Source organism: Mirounga leonina, unplaced genomic scaffold (assembly GCF_011800145.1).
Source record: "Mirounga leonina isolate KUSES-001 unplaced genomic scaffold, KU_Mleo_1.0 Mir_200, whole genome shotgun sequence".
Lineage (NCBI taxonomy): Eukaryota > Metazoa > Chordata > Mammalia > Carnivora > Phocidae > Mirounga > Mirounga leonina.
The window spans coordinates 2,925,664-2,942,154 of record NW_023270503.1 but is presented as its reverse complement, the minus strand read 5'-3'; the positions used below and the strand labels follow the sequence as shown (position 1 = coordinate 2,942,154).

Genomic DNA, 16,491 nt, shown 5'->3' with positions numbered 1-16,491 from the left:
GCCAGACACCCTGCTGAGGAACCTGGGATCGGTGGGAGAAGGGAAGGGGGAGAGCAAAACTTCTTTAGCCAGCGTGGCCAGTGAAGACTTGGCCTGAGGCTTCAGTGGTGAGGAGGCAGCCAGGCAAGGACCAGGGATGGAGGGACTGCAAGGCCTTACAGGGCCCTCAGGTGGGAGCAGTGGGGCAGGTCAGAGGGAGGAGGCCAGTGTAGCTGGAGGGCGGTGAATGAGGCAGAGGGGGCAGAGCCAGCTGAGAAGAGGGCAGAGAAGTGGGAAGGAGCCAGAGCATGTAGGGCTGTGGGAAGGAGAACACGGAGGGTGTCCTGCAGGGATGTTGGGGGGACAGAGGCATTTATCCCCCTTTCCCTCCTGAGGTCCCGAGCCTCGGGCCTCACTCGGTGTGTCTCTGCCTGTCCCCGCTGCAGACCTGTACTGTACCCTGGAGGTGGATTCCTTTGGCTATTTTGTCAGCAAAGCCAAAACCAGGGTGTTCCGGGACACGACAGAGCCCAAGTGGGATGAGGTGAGTGGAGGCGGCTGGCGTCCCCGCAGGGACCTCTGAGCTTGTCACCAAGTGTACCCACCCCACTCCCTGTGCTCACTTGCTGTTGACTGGGGATGGCCGAGCCTGCTGGCTAGGTGAATTCTGTCTCCCTAACCCCTCTGCCCTCCACTCCCTGCTCATTTAGGTGTGGGGTTTTCAGCTCAGGCCTAGACTCCACTATGCCAGCAACTCGGAGGCCTCTGGGGCTCCAGCAAGGGAGGAAGTTCCTCCATGCCTTATGACGTGTTTCTCTTGGGCCTTTGTCACCCCCTTGCAAACTTGGGGCCCACACTCACCAGGAAGCTATGTGTCTCAGCTTTGGAGGTTCAGGATCGTTGTACCGTCTTTCCCCAGGAGTTTGAGATTGAGCTAGAGGGCTCCCAGTCCCTGAGGATCCTGTGCTACGAGAAGTGCTATGACAAGACCAAGGTCAACAAGGACAACAACGAGATTGTGGACAAGATCATGGGCAAAGGGCAGATCCAGGTAAGGGTCCAGACGCAGCTGGGGCACCAAGGCCGGCCTCTGGGAGCTGCCAGGAGGTGGTACTACTGGGAAGGAGTCCTTCTCACCTGCCTTCTTGGTTAAGGTGCTTGGCCTTTTGTGACTTGGGTTCAAAACTGGTTTGAGAAAAGTTCCCCAAGGTGGTGGTTCTCTCCTGCTGGAGGTGGTGTCTTATTCTAGCTCCAGAAGCCCATGTGCGCTGCTTCCTCCATCTTCCGTGGCTGGTTCAGGTGCATCATGCACACTCCTGCATGATGGATGGAGGGATGACGACTACCTTTGTTTTCACATCCCAACTCTGGTCTACTGGGGGCTTTTCCCAGGAACATTGTGTTAAGAAGGATTCTGAGGACATATCCATGAATGCTCTGTTCGGTTAGCAATGTCTGGCGTTGGAGGAGTGAGGCCTTGAGCATTTGCCACTGGACTGGAAGGGCTTAGGATCCAGCTGGCTTGCTGGGGGCTGGTCTCTGACTTGTTGCTAGGGCTGCTGGGCCTTACTCAGCCGAGAGTTCGTTGACTTAAGGTATTGGTAGAACCAGGTCCTGAGTCAGGTTAAAAGTATACATGCCTCGGCTGTGTTTCTTGGAAGCCCTTGTTTGTAGCCTGTGTCTCTGGAACATTCTGCCAATTTTGAAGATGACTACTCTTCATTTACCTATCAAGAGGATGCAGGTCTGGGGGGCTGACATTAAGCATGGAGCTATCCACACTCCATCTGACACAGGTGTGGCCTCGTCCTTGGGACACAAGTGGCCTCATTGGGGGTGAATTCTGTGACCCTGAAATCAAGGGAAACTGGCACTGGGACTGAGCCCATGAGCCTTCGGTGTTCTACGCTTCTTAACAGTTGTCCAGATATGATCTGGCTGGGGGGTGGGGGGAGTCAGGGGAGCTGAACAGCACTTTTTTGAAGGAAGTGTTTGTTCTCTGATGCCCTGTGGAGGCTGCGGAGTTTGGTATCTGGCTTTTGGCTCAGGGTTCTTGGTGGTAATGCCCTTCGGGGACCCGTGTGGGCCTCCTCCTCTCCCCGCCTGTTTCACCTGAGTGTTTGAACAGGGGAATGGCATCGTTTGCTGGGCGCCCAGCCGTCTGCCTTGTGTCACCCTTGTTCCTGTGCCCGTCCCTTCCTAATGCTGCGGGACCAGCTCTTTTGAGCACTGTCGCTAGGGAAACGGTGCTGCCAGGCAACCCTAAGCCAGCCCTTCGTCATTTAGAAGAGAGAGGTCTGTAAAGTCAGTCCTGGGACCCTACTTCCTGCAGGGATGAGGGGTGGGAGCCCTGTCTCCACATGCTGGGCTGGCCAGAGGGCCAGGCAGGGAAGGGGTGCTGCCCGCCCAGCCCCGGGGGGATATCCGGCCAAGAAACGTGTGTGACTGCCATGCTCCCTGGGCCACTGGTGGCCATAGAATGGACGAGTTAGCAGCCCGCTCAGGGAGCACCATGGGCCCTGACTCCTCCAGAACACAGATGCCAGGGCCCCGTGGCACCGTTCCCCACCTGGACTTCCAGCCCCATTGCTTCCCTCCTCCTTTCTGTCAGCCGCACAAGCCCCAGGGGAAACACACCATAAATCATTACATCTTGGAGGCAGGAGCAGATGGAGGCTTTGGGGGAAGGGGAGGAAGCCAGGTTATGTTTGGCAGAGCAGAAAGCACAGTCTGGTAAGGAAAATGTTTCTGTGTTTAAGCTTCGAGGAATGTTAAATGCCTGGGAGTTGATATTAAAAGAAACACAGACCTTCCTGCTGCCAGCTGACCTGGGCCATGAGTGGCCAGCTCGGGGCCCGCATTCTCCAGAGGACTCCGAAGCTCCCAGCCCTGCCCTCCGCAGGGCACAGCCCCGGTGCAGCCCTTGGCCCTCAGCTGTGGAGCCGTCTTGCCTGCCTTCCTGTGGGTCAGAGAGGGATGGGGGTGTCCCGCGAGGGGTGTGCCGACCCTCATGAAGTCGGCTTGCCCTGCGACGCGCCTCGGAGCCCCTGAGGATGACCAGCCTGGGTGGGAAGCCTGCACTGAGCCATTCCCATGTGGCCAGGCCCACCGGAGCCACGGAACGGTCTGTTCCCACAGCTTGCTCCCACCTCCCTTTCTGCCACGTGTCCAAGGAAGGGAATTGGCACGAGCCTCTGGCACTTGGTTCTGCTCCCCTAAAGCAGGCGCCGAGGATGGAGCGTAAGGTGGCCTTGCAGTAGGCGCCATCCTTGCTGACATTGGGGTGGGCTGGAGGAGAGGCAGGGGGAAGAAGGCCCACCTCTGTCCCCATCTAAGCCCCTTATCACTTAGCCCATCTAGAGAACAGCACGGGACCCCATTTCCTGAGCTGCAGGTGTTTGCTCCAGAATGAGTCTCTCTCTGGGTTTGCCTGATGTGGCAGTGGGGGCAGGGAATCTGGAGCCGCAAGCTGGGGGTGGGGGGCGCACTTAGGGGCAGGCAAGTGGCAGCATTAATCAGCAACATGTGTGTGCGGCGCTTGTCTCTTGGAGGCACATTCCCAAACGTCATCTCTGATCCTCGCCGTGGCCCTGCAAGGAAAATGACAATCACATCCTCCCCACGAGGACACTGAGGCCGCTGCCTCTGCTGACCGTTTGCAGGGAAGCCATGCCCTCTCTCCTGTGTTGTATGCCTATGCCCCGGGCCTCCGTCAGGGACTCTCTCAGCCCGGGTACAAGGCCCTGGCATGGCTAGCGGCCTGGAGAAAGAGGCAGGATGATGTTCCACCCCAGCATCCCATTTTATGGTGTAAGTGAGCCTGAGCCTTCTTTAGTCTGGAGTCCTCTTACCCTGGGGTGGGGGGGATATTTACGGCCTGGTGCACCTGGAGGGCAGCAGAATGAGCCTGCATGCACGGGAGTGAGCCAGGGGAGGGAGACCTACCTTCCCTCTGCAGTGTACCCATCACGCACTGGCCACTCCAAGGGCCATAGGCGCCTGGCTTCAGGATGAGACAAGTGTATCAAGACAGGCCAAGCCACTAGAAAGCACAACAAGATGCCAGTAACGATGATGACAATGCCCGAGAGCTTCCTGGGAGCCCAGCACTGGGCTGATGCTCACAGCCGTTATCTTGGGCGTCCTCCCGTGCACTGTGGGGGAGGAAAGTGATCACAATTAGATGAGAAAGCTGAGGCACCAAAGGGGTGAGTAACCTGTCCAAGGCCAGGCAGCCTGTGGGGAGGGAGCCGGGACCGGAAGTAAGACTGGAACCAGGACCAAAGCAGAACCGGAAATAGGACTGGAAGTAAGACTAGAACCAAGACCAGAAGCAGGACCAGAAGTAAGACTGGAACCAGGCCTAGAATCAGGACCAGAACCAGGGCTGGAAGCAGGACTAGAACCAGGGCCGGAAGCAGGACTGGAACCAGGACTGGAAGCAGGACTAGAACTAGGACCGGAAGCAGGACTAGAACTAGGACCAGAACCAGGACCAGAAGCAGGGCGGGAAGCAGGACTAGAACTAGGACCAGAACCAGGACCGGAAGCAGGGCTAGAAGCAGGACCAGAAGCAGGGCTGGAAACAGACCCAGGCCTTGTCCTCTACAGAACATTGGCCATGGTTCTCTACAGAATAAGATGGAAAAGTGTGCAGGAGGAATTCAAAGAAGGCAAGATCATCATGGGCTGGAGTTAGGGAGGCTCCTGGGAGGAGATGGAGGGAGAGGGATTTGAGAGCACTGGGTTTTTTAAATTCCAAATGCAATGTTTACATTAGAAGGAAAATGGCAATTATAGTAAAGAGACTTGAAACATAATCACTAACTATTCCTACTCCCACTCCTCTGAAACAGCCATTTGATTTTGTGCCTTTTCTCTTCTTCAGGCATAGAAATTTTATATAGTTTTAATCACAAGTGTGTATTTTGTATTTTTTCTATTTTCACGTAATAGTATCATAAACCTCCCTTTTTTCTAGGGCTGTATGTAGTCTTTATAATGACCTTTTTTGTTACATTATCAAAAGTATTTCTTATACCTCATAAAAATCATTTTACATAATGGCCAGCCATTAATTGCCATTTTAAGGCTCTGTGTTATTCTAGCAAGGTGGGCAGGCTCTGGATCAGCAAAAAGGAGCAGGGTGGGCACTCAGGGGAAAGGGCCTTCATGGCCATGCAGGGAGGCAGGAACGTGCAGGGAGTGTCCCAGGAAATTAAGGAGCCTGCCTGCCCTGAGCAGGAGGAATTGTGAGTCACACAAGTAAGAGGTAGGTTGATGGAATGAATGAAAGAAGAGGATCAGTAGGGTCAGAGGACCAGAGGAAATCCTAGAGGCCATTTAATCCAATCTTGTTTGGGGCGAGAAGGAAACTGAGACCAGAAAGGGTAAGTGACGTGCCACAGTGGTTGAGCAAGGGTTCTAAATTCAGGAGCCCAGTTCCAGGTTGGTGATCTTTGGTTGGCTGCTGGACAAATGAGTAAAAGAAAATGCTCCTAGGTGGGGCAGGGGCAGACTTGAAAGTCAGTCTGTGACCCTCAGGGGTCTGCCCTTTGTCATTACAAATTCAGTGGAGTCCTCCTTCCCCTCCCCGCCCCCAGCTGGATGTGTTTCTCCTCTTCTAGGCTCAGGAGTTCCTCCCTTTGTCATCCTCCCTCCTCCCCCAAGGGGCCAGTATCTCCACATTCTCCATCCAGGCCACCCCCACTGCCCGCCTCCTTCTTGCCGCCCCACCCCCCACCTAGCCCGGGAACCTCTCAGCCAGGAGACCCCTCCCCTTTGTCTGCCTTGGCTCCCTGGCCCCAGGGGACTCCCATATATTTATCCCAGTCTATTTCCAACCATGCTGTTCCCAGCTCTAGATGTGCTATCCCCAACTGGGACCTACCCACTGGCTGATTAGCATATTCCCAGGGCCCAGCCCTTGTTGACTGGCTGGGCCAGAGGGGAGAGCTCTCCCTGAGGACCCCACAGCTCAGTTCCTGCCACTGACACCAGACTAAAGAGGAGTCTGAGACCTAGAAGCCACCTAAACCAGAGGAACCCCTCCATGCCCCTGCTCCCTGCCATTCCCCAGTTCAGCCACGAGCCTGGGGACAACCCCTACCCTCGGCTCTGTCCCCCTCACATACCCCGGAGTAGGAGGCAGCTTCACTTTGGGAGTGCTCAAGACTCTGGCGTGGGAAGGGGCAGGGTCCCAGGCCAGAAAGGAAACTCCAGCCATCCCGGGGCCCTGCACCCCCAATTGCAAAGTTCAGGCCTAATGGGATGCCTCGCCTCCATCCTCCTCCCTTCTGAAGCTCAGAGCCCATGTCTGAAGGGGAAAGGGGGGATTTCTGTAACAGTCTTGACCTGGCCTCTTGGAAACTTGTTGAGGGTTCAGAACTATTATAAATGACACTCAGGAGGAGGTCATGAAGGCCAGTCCCTTTTTTTAAAGATTTTATTTGAGAGAGAGAAAGAATGAGTGGGAGGAGGGGCAGAGAGAGAAGCAGACTCCCTGCAGAGCAGGGAGTCCAATGCGGGGCTGGATCCCAGTTCCCTGGGGTCATGACCTGAGCTGAAGGCAGCCACTTAACCGACTGAGCCACCCAGGCATCCCTAGATCCTTACTTTTTTGTTCAATGGTGGTTAGAAATACATACCGTAAGATGTATCACTTTAATATAGGTGTACCATCCAGAGGCATTAAGTACATTCACATTGTTGTGCAACCATCACCACCATCCATCTCCAGAACTTTCTTTCTTTCTTCTCTTTTTTTTTCCCCCCAGAACTTTCTCATCGTCCTAACTGACCATATCCATTAAACAGTAACTCTCCAGGGGCATCTGGCTGGCTCAGTCGGTAGAGCACACAACTCTTGATTTCAGAGTATTGAGTTCAAACCCCACGTTGGGCATAGAGTTTACTTTAAAAAAAAAAAAAAAAAACAGTAATTCCCCAGGCAACCACCATAGACTTTCTGTCTATGATTTTGACTATTCCATTCCAGGGACGTAATGGAAGAGGAATCCTACAATATTTGTCCTTCTGTGACTTCACCTAGCATAATGTCTTAGAGGTTTATCCACGCTGTAGCACGTGTCAGAATTTCCTTGCTTAAAACTGAGTAACACTGTATGTTACTCATCAACATTTTGTTGATCCATTCATGCACCAATGGACGTTTCGGTTGTTTTCTAGACTTTCTTCCTTTTAAGTGAGAAAAAGCCTGGTCCCACCCAGTTGCTCATCGGTCTCCAGCTATGACCAGAGAGCAGGGCTTCATGAGCAGAGGACACAATTGGTCACTATTAGCTTCTTTGGGTTAAAACAGTTGCCTCCTGGCTTTCTCTCTCCCAAGTTAGGCATCCCTGTCTCCTTGACCATATTTCCTCAGATCTCTTCTGCTTTCCCCTTGGTTATGGTTTATATATATCGAGTGTGGAGGGAGTCAGGTCAGAAGGGGGTCAGAAGATCACCATCTGAGTCCTTTGATCTCTGGGAACCTCAGTTTCTTTATCTGTGAAATGGGGATAATTATCCCCACTCAACCTTCATCACCAGCTTGTTGTGAGGCTCAAAAGACAGAATGTCCCAGTCAGAACTATGATGTGCACATTCATCCTGTCACCGGCTTATTCATGCATTCCTACATGCTGAGCACCGTCTAAGTGTTGGGCACTGTGCCATGGATACAAAGAATGAACAGGACCTCACCATGTAGGAAAGAAGACAGAAGAGAATTTGGATTCATCAGTGCCGATGGGCCTTTGAGGCCAAACAGATCTGGGGGTCAGTCCACCTTTCTCCATTCATTAGTTGAGAGAACAGAGTAAGTTACTTTACTTTCTGAGCCTCGGTTTCCTCACTCATAGAATGGGTCCTCATGAGACTTGAATGTGAAAGTCCATGAAGCCCTTGGCACAGGGCGGCACAGAGTCCGTACTCATCTAACGATGACAGTCCTTTGCTCAAACTGGCAGGTCCAGGTATACTGTCCTCCACCTTCCTGTGAGACTCCAGTGTAGCTTGTCAAGCAGCCCCCCGCCCCAAAGGCCGTCACCTGCAAGAGACCCCTGTGTATGGGCCTTAGGCTGGCTGAGGCCACATCTGTTTTCTTAGGCTGGTGAAGTCAGATCCAGCTTGGATGAACTGACCTCAAAGTAGACTGGTGGTCAAGGTTAGGGCCCTCACCACCTGCCAGCCAAGATTTCCCTGCCTTAACCCTGGCTTGAGCAGCTCTGGGCTCTTCCCCCTTGGTGCAGCTCTCAGCTTGGCATGGTGTGGTCAGGCCTGAGCACAAAGTGAGTAAGGAGCCAGGAACAAGGGGCCATTGTTGGCCCGGAGTCATTTCTGCTTTCAATTACTCTTCAGAGCAGGAGGAAATTCAGAGTAAGCATGGGTCAGGAGCCTGCTAGGGCAGGAGTCAAGGGCTCCCCACCCCACATCCCTCTCTCTGGCCCCCAAGGGGTCTGTTGTCCCTGTTTGACCCTGCTGGGGGGTCCAGCATGCCAGCTTTATTGCTCTGGGAGCCTGGGCTCTGGGGCATTTTTCTGGTCGACCCAAAACACTTTTACTTCTTGCCCACTCTGATTCTTCATGGCTGGTACCAGGAGGTGCCGGGTCCCTCCCTGGGTGGGATGACAGAGGGGCATTCATGTGGGTCCATAACACCTTCTCCCAATGTCCTTCAGGCCACAGTGACCACAGCTGAGCCGCTGGGTCCTGGGAATGGCCTGGTTTTGACTAGATGGGGTGGGGGCAGCTGTGAGAAAGCCTGGGGGCTGGCTTCTCCCTTTCATTCCATCACCCCAGCCCCAACCCCCCTGGCCTGGCACCTCACAGCCGTAGGCAGCCCCCTACCCCGGGACGTGGTGGTGGCCATGGCGGGGTGTGGCTCTCCAGCGCCCCCCCCCCCCCACCAGCCCGGGCCTGATGTGTGTGACCAGGGGAAGCGTCTGCTTCTGGAGTCTGTGCTTCCTATCCCTGCTGCCTTCTGTTCTCAGCGCTGCCATCACCACTGTGCCAACCCAGGGGCACATGAGGCCAGGGGAGGGTGAGCGCCAGGATGGCTCCTCTCCCTGCCTCCGACATTACTTCCTCCCGGGGGCCTTGGGACTGGAGCCGTTGGCCTGTCCCCCCACCGCTGGATCGCTGTTCGTCCTCTGCAAGACAGGTCCAGATGCCGCGGTGACACTTGGAGAGCAGGCAGCATGATGGGGGGAAGCCAGAGGCAGGACCCCTCGAGAGGGCCGCCCTGCTGCCCGAGGACTTCCCCACACTTGTACAACCTCTCTCTCCCCGCCCTTGCTCAGCCGCCGGCCACCCAGGTGTTCCTGAACTGGGGAGGCCGACCCTGCCCAGTGGATTCTGGAGACAGGAAGCATTCAAGAAGCAGCAGCTGGATGCTCAAGTCTCCCTCTTGCTCTCCCGGCCCATTTGGGAATGCCCCCTTGAGGGGCAGGCTGGCTGCCCACTCCCTAGGCCCACCTCTCAGGGGTGGGTGTTGAGCAGAGAAGCCGATCCGGAGAGGACCCTGGGGACTGACTCATTCAGTGCCTGAGAATACCCAGCTTCTCAACCAACCAAAAGGGGGGTGCGCTCTTCCCAGCTCTGGGGGGCGCCTAGACTCAGGCGGAAGAGCCGAATTTGACCCCAGCTCCACCACCAGATAGCAAGTGGCCCCAGTGACCTCTCGGAGTGCTCCCTCTTGAACCCGTGTCAATATCAAATGAGATTACAGAGGTGACCTTACCCGGCATATTGCACACTCTCAGGAACCGCTAAGCTCCCTGCAGGGGGAGGCTGCAACTGTATCCTCCTAGAAATCCAAAACACCAGTCCCTAGGGCGGTCTCACTTTTGATTTTTTTTTAAACCTCTGAGAAAAGGACTTAGTAGAAGAATTGCCAGGGACATCCCTAAGTGGGGGGCTGAGACGGATGTGAATGCTGTGAGGGGGCACCTCGCCTGGGCTCTGCCAGCCTTCCTCACCACAGGTGCTGCAGACCCCAACGCGGCCCCTCACTGCAGCCCAGCTTCTGCCATGGCATGGAGGGGGTGAGCAGTGGTGGCCTGCGGTGAGGGTCTCACCTCGGGGCACAGCCTGCGCCTACCCTTACAGGCAAGGACTGAGCCATGCTGGCGTCAGGGCCAAGGTGACCCAGAAAACACCAGCCTGAACGACTCGATAAGCGTTATCCCTAGTTGTAAGACCTCTGAAGGGAACCCACACCAGCAAAGCAGAGGCCCACGGTTTTCCCAAAACAGAGGGAAAAGTAGAGATAAGGCACAAGTTTCAGATCCAGGACTCTGACCCGGAAGTTTCCTTAAAAAGCCCCTAATCTCCCTGGCCTCCACATCTCTGCACCCTGAGGGCGAGCGGGGGCCTGTGGTTGTGGTCAAGAGAAACAGCAGTTCTCATGAGAACCGTCTCCTTCGGGGGCTCCGGGTTCTGCCCACAGAGCTTGGGGATTGCTGGGAGGGCACCTTCAACCAGGGGCCTCTGCTTCTGCTTTTATCTGATTGGGGGGCAGGGAGACTTTGGCATAACATTTCATTTGGAAAGAAAGAGAGTGTCCTCTGCTTAAAAAAAAAAAATTCATTGATGACCTTTTGTCTGGTCCAGGCTCCTGTTTTGACAGGTGTGGAAACTGAGCCCAGAGGGAGAAAGTGGCTCCTCAGTCTCCAGTGACCAGGCAGGACTCTCACCCAGGTTCCCTGGCTCCCAGGAGCTTTCTCCTATTCACTTGGAGCTCAGAGTTGGGTGGAAAAAGAGTTGGGTAATAGAGAAGGAGAAGAAAGGCATGGGGGCTCAGTGGACCCTGACCTACTTTCAAATCTTCTTGTCTGAGGCTGTTAATGTCTTCAGCATGAGGCCTGGGGGGCCCCCTTTGGTCCTCTGCTTGCCCCCCGCCCCCGTCCTTCCACTGTGCTGGGAGACCCTGGCCATACACCTCCTTTCTGTGAGAAGGAGCAGGCAAGAGGCCAAGGGAGTCTGGGTATTGGTCTGGCCATGAGTTTTATGGGGAAGGAATGGAAGGACATGTGGTGGGTGTGCTCTGCCCACTCTGTCCCTGGGTGGGTTTTGTTTTAGATAAGCAAGATGTTCCCAAAGACTCAAGTGGATTTTCCAGCCGTTTCCATGACCAAATATGCTGTGAGAATCACTAGGGGTTGCCAGGGATGTGCCATCAGGATAGTTCTTCTGCCGTGGACAAGCTCTGTGGTTATTTCAGCTTCTCCAGCCTACCTAGAGCCACCAAGCGCCCTCAAGACACCAGCCCAGGGTAGCCAGGCAGAGTGGGGAACGAGGCTGTGTGGGGAGCAATGCATGTTTTGTCCTGTGCTGCCAATCGGCGCGGGCCCTGGGACATGGGAGGACCGTGCCACACCTGGGGCGGGCCTGGAGGCTGGGGTTCCAGAACTGGAAGCCTGCAGCCCCATGCACAGCTGGTCAGTGAGTTGGGCCCAGGCCCCAGGGAGTTCTGGCCTGGACTGCCTGAAAGAGTCCCGATTGCTGTTACCTCCTCGCAGGGGTGGCTGTTAGACTGGGACCTGTTCAAGGTCCTCCCCGCCTGGCATTGTGTGTGTGGGGGGGGGTATCTATTCAATGATAAATGAATGAATGAGTCAGTGAGTGAAAATATAGCATCTAGGCTCAACTCTGCCGTTGGCTGTTCTGTGACTTTGAGCAAAGTGTTTCTGTCCCTGGGCCTAATGCAGGCCTTGAACATAGCAGATATTTGGAAAGATGGATGGATAGATAGGAAAGCATAAATGGGTCTCACTTTCTCATCCTCTGGAGATCTCTGCCCCTCCAATGCACAGGTCTGGGTTAGGATAAGTACCAGAAGAGGTGAGAACATGCATTAGGGATGCAGGGACTACGGAGCCAGGAATCTTAAGGGGAGTCTCCCATCCTCCTTTCTCACAGCTGCCCTGCAACGTGCCACCCCCCCACCACCAGTTTGCACAGCCTGTACGAGGGCCCCAATCTCTATGGGCTCCCCGGCCCTGCTGGCCCTGCTGGTCCTCTCAGCCTGGACTCCCGTGCCTGTCTTTGGGCAGGACTGCTGTGAGCTTCCTTTCTGCAGCCTCCAGCTTCAGACCCCACCTTGCTCTCCACCACCACCTTGCCCCCCAGCTTTGCTCCTGTGGGGCCTGCCCCATGCTGTGCTCCTCTGGGGCTGAGAAGGAGCATTCTTGGCAGACCTCCTGGCCTCCATCCTCAGCGAAATCCTAGGCTCCTCTCATGCTCCCAGCTCTTGCACCCAGACTCTCTGGGTAGCCTCGTGGGGCTCTCCCCTCCACTCCTCGCTCCCAGGCTGTGCACCGCGGTGCCTGTGGCCTTGGTCTAGCTGGCTGCACAGAAACGCCCTTTCCTGACTTAGGGTCATTTGGCTAGAGGACAGGGAAAGGGAATCAGGGTTCCCGTCTGGGCTGGGGAGAAGGCAGAAGTCATTCCAGGGGGGAAAAGGAGGTCACTCCAGAAAGTGGTAGCAACATCTCAAAAGTTCTGAGAAAGAACCTTCTTCCTCGTGTTCACAGGCTGGAGGATTTGCCTGGAAGCTAGCCCCACCCCCAGCTGTCGTCAAGGCAGCCCTGGTGGCCGTCCCTGCATCTCCCGCCCACACACCTCAGGCTGCATATATTCCCTGTTGACCTTTTTTCCTTCTGTGCTGCTGCTGATCACTTACCTGATTGTGCCTCAGCCCCAGCTGTGGCTGGTGCCCAGTCCCAGCCGGCCCGGGTATATACCCCTCCCTAGGTAGAACCCGGGACCATGCATCTCCCCGAGGATGGCCCTTCTCATTCCTCCTGCAGAGAGCCAGGGTTGGGGTGGGGGGAGCGGGAATGAGGGAGGACAGGACAGTCTACTAGGAATGTTTTTAATTCCAAAGACAGCGACATCTGTTCCTGTGGGCCTTTCCGCCCAGGCTCTGTTTATCCAGACAGGGGGCTCTTGCCTGTCCTCAGAGGCGGGTTCTGCCAGGTGTGGCTGGATGGAAGGGATGAACCGAGGGAGGAGGGGATGCGGTCCCTTCCTGGGTGGTCAGGACAGCCTGAGCCTAGCCCATCCAGCGAAGATGTGGAAGGGTCCATGGTGGGCTGGAGGGACCAGAATTCGGACCTTTGCTTTTGAGGAACTGACTGGGAACATTTGTCTTGCACAACCCCACCCCCCCCCCCCCCCCCCCCCCCCCCCCCCAGCCTGCTCCTAGACCATTGATTCCAGGAAGGAGTGAGTCAGGCTGAGGGAAGAGAAGGCAAATCTGTGCTGTCCCAGAGAGAGCCCCCAGCCCACAGGGAGGCAGGGAAAGATGAACATCTCAAGGGAAGAGCCTCCCAACTCAGCTACCCATCTGCTAAGGCGCTTATGTCACCATGGAGACCAGTTGGCCAGCTTTCACCCAATCGGAGCTTGCTTTACCCAGACAAGTATTGAGCCTGGGGTTCCTAAGACAGACAAGCACGGGCCTTTGGGAACAGGATCTGTACTGTCCTCCTTCTCCCACACACCCGGTGTGTGTGTGGGGGGCACACCTTGCAATGCATTCCCCCAACCTGCACCCTGTGGTGTATGATCCAGATAGAAGGGAGAGAACCTTAGAAAGCCAGCAAGGGGCCCGTTTTGAAGTTAACCAGCTGGTCGTGCCAAGCGCACTGACATGGTCAGCAATTATAATGACCCCTTACCAGCCAGTTACACAACCAGCAATTGCACATTAGCCAGAGGAATGCAGAAGAAAGCCAGGGTGGGTGGCCTTTTTCCACAGCTCTTAAGGCCCATGCCAACCCCTCCTCCTCCAGGAAGCCTTCCATGGTTCCTCTGGATAGAAATTTTCTCTCCTTTCTCTCAGCTGTCATTGTACTTTATCTGTATGTTCTTATGGCTTAAGACTGGGTTTCTTGAGAGCAGAGACGATGCTTTGTCCATCTGGGTATGCACATGGTAGGTGCCCACTTGCTATGTGCCAAGTGCACGAATGTTTTTCTGTTTACTGTTAAGATGTGTTTAAGCCCACGTCTTGCTCTCTTCTTGGGCTGTCAGGCTTTTGATACATGGCTGTGATTCCTCAGCCCCCACCCAGGGTCAGACACAGAGCCAGGCCCTCAGTCAGTGCCTCTTGAATGAAACGAATGAGTTGGAGAAGTGAAGGCTGCAGGAGCAAGCAAAGCCTTCCTGGAGAAAAGGGGTTTTGTGACAGCCAGGGTGAGGAGGCTGCCTGGCCCCTCAGGGCACTGGAGGGAGACTCCCTTCAGAGGTAGCACCCGGTGCCCTGGGAGAGGCAGGTGGGGAATAGGTCAGGAAGGGTGGCTCAGGCCTTGACTGGGCAGGGGACACACGTGTGTCCCTGCCTCTGTGGGTCTCCTTCCCTCCCCCTCAGGGAGTATTGGGCAAGGTATTATGGGCTCATTAAGGGCGGCTCTTACTATGATCAGGTCTCGGCTACTTTGTAGTGAAGCTCCCCTTTGCTCAACAAAACACAGAGGGTCTCTGATGTTAAGCCGCAAGACCTACATATTGGTGGGGATCCAGCAGGAGAATTCCAGATGCCAAGGGCTGGTTCTGTGCCCTGACCCACGGCCCTGGGGTCATCCAAGAAATGTGCAGACCCAGCGCCTTTTCCTGACTCTGAAGAACCAGCCACACTTGAGCGGGCGTGAGCACCAGCAGCTGTGGAAGAGACCTGTCACTCCCCGGCTGCAGTGGCCTGACCTCAGGAGAGAACTTTACCTCCCTGAGCCCAGAGACATAACCCAAGTATCACAAAAGTTGTGAGTCTTAAATGCAATCGGATATCTGAAAGCTCTCTGTATGGGACCTGGTTCATGGATGGTACCATGAAAATGTTGATGTCCTTCCTTACTCTGAGCCTAGCAATGCGTAACGTGACGTCCTGGGTGCCTCTGGGGTTTGTGTACCCTAACCGTCTGGGGTTCAGGCCTTTCTCTTTTCCCCAGACACCAGACTCTAACTGGATGCTTCATTTCTCACTCTGGTTAGAATGTTTACCAACTTGAGCATCAAGAGCAAGGTCTTTCTTCTCTATCTTCTGAGCCACACCCAGCCCAGACAGGGTGGCTGATTGCCCCTTTGCCATTGGATGTCCTCTGCCCCTGGTGGCACAACCTATATTGGACTTTTCTGGTGAGGTGCACGGGGCCACGGTTAAAAGTGGCTGGGGGAGAGGCACCTCTTGCTGGGTGTTTGTAACCAGTGTCGTTCTTGGCTTTCTGCTCACGTCCCTGGAGACAGCCCATAGCGGCCAGGTCCTCCCGGTCCACTGAAGCCCAGGAGCCTGCCCCACTGGGGATCTTCTTTATTCTTTATGTTCCCAAGAGGAGGTTTGTGAGTTCCATTCCACACGTGTCTGGCCCTGTCACCAAACTGGCATGCAGGGAGGGGCCTTGGGGCAGGAGTCAGGAGTGGGGGGAGCAGAACTCCAGGGCGGCGTGGGTCCTTTGCCTGGGACAAGGGCGGTTGTCCAGGGCCAAAACGCGGCTCCTGCCCCTGCAGACCCCTTCTGGCTTCCTCCCAGGCCTCCCTTAGACACCCCGGGCCGCCAGGGAGCGGCCTGGTGGTGAAGGGGTTAACCGGGGATCTAGAGGGGAAGGGACTGGATTGTGTTTAGCTGCTTGTCAAACTTTATTTAGTACTTGGGCTGAGGGTCGGTGAGCGGGAGCCCCAGCCTGCCAAGAGTTAAAACCCGGAGGTTGGGTTTTTTGGAGGGGCAGCCTCCAGTGCCTTCTTTGAGTCACTTCCTTCGGTGGGGGCGGGTCCCCCTGCCGTCTCGGGCGGTCCGTGGCGCACGCACTGGGGCGTCCCTGCGAGCCGAACTGGGACCAGCAGGCGGAGGAGAGAGAGGCCCCCGCGGCTGCCACCGTGCGCTCCTCTGGGAGGCTGTCTCCGAGGAGGGGAGGAGAAAGCGGAGCCTCCCGCCATGCGCTTCCCTGCCCGGCTCGAGTAACAGTCCGGCCGGCCTGGGCGCCGAGCACTCCGCACGCTCCCTGGGTCTTCGCCGCTCCCGCCGAGCTCCGGCGGCCTCTCCCGCGTCCCCGTCCCCGGAGCCGGCACCGCAGGCCGGTGGTAGTCCGGGCAGGGCTCTGCCGCCGCCGGCATGACCGACATTCTGCCTCAGCCCGACTGCAGCCTGAAGGCGGTGTGCGAGCCCCTGGAGCGCTGCTGCCTGGATCGGCTGGAGGAGCCGGGGAGCAGGCGGCCCCCCAACACCGGCGCTCGGCTCTGGGGCCGGGTGCGCAGCAAGCTGCTCCGCCAAAAGGTGCTAGCGGTGGGGGGGCGGGGGGCGGGGGGACCCTAGTGGGTGGGAGGGCTGGGGACTGCCGCCGCTCCGTTTCCCCCACCCTCCCTTGGAGATCCATTCCAGTTCCTGCCTGATCATGGAGTCCTAGGACAGAGGCTGGGGTATGTGTGTGGGTCTGCTCTAAGTGGCCTTAATTTGATGATTAATGCTGTTGCCACCCCCACTCCTGACCCCAGCGGCTTTCTCTGCATCTGTCC

The 16,491-nt window shown here is 56.0% G+C and overlaps 1 protein-coding gene across 4 annotated transcripts in view; it reads left to right on the top strand.

The window, feature by feature from the left end:
• The window catches only part of ABR (ABR activator of RhoGEF and GTPase), a 171,888-nt gene that overhangs the window by 135,521 nt on the left and 19,876 nt on the right, over positions 1-16,491 (top strand). For 3 of the 4 annotated variants that reach the window (XM_035027633.1, XM_035027634.1, XM_035027635.1), the window contains 2 exons: positions 426-523; positions 899-1,030. In XM_035027633.1, the coding sequence (XP_034883524.1) occupies positions 426-523; positions 899-1,030 (230 nt within the window). Of the gene's footprint in view, positions 1-425; positions 524-898; positions 1,031-16,090; positions 16,253-16,491 lie in introns of those variants that run through there. The other variant, XM_035027636.1, reaches the window with a different exon arrangement.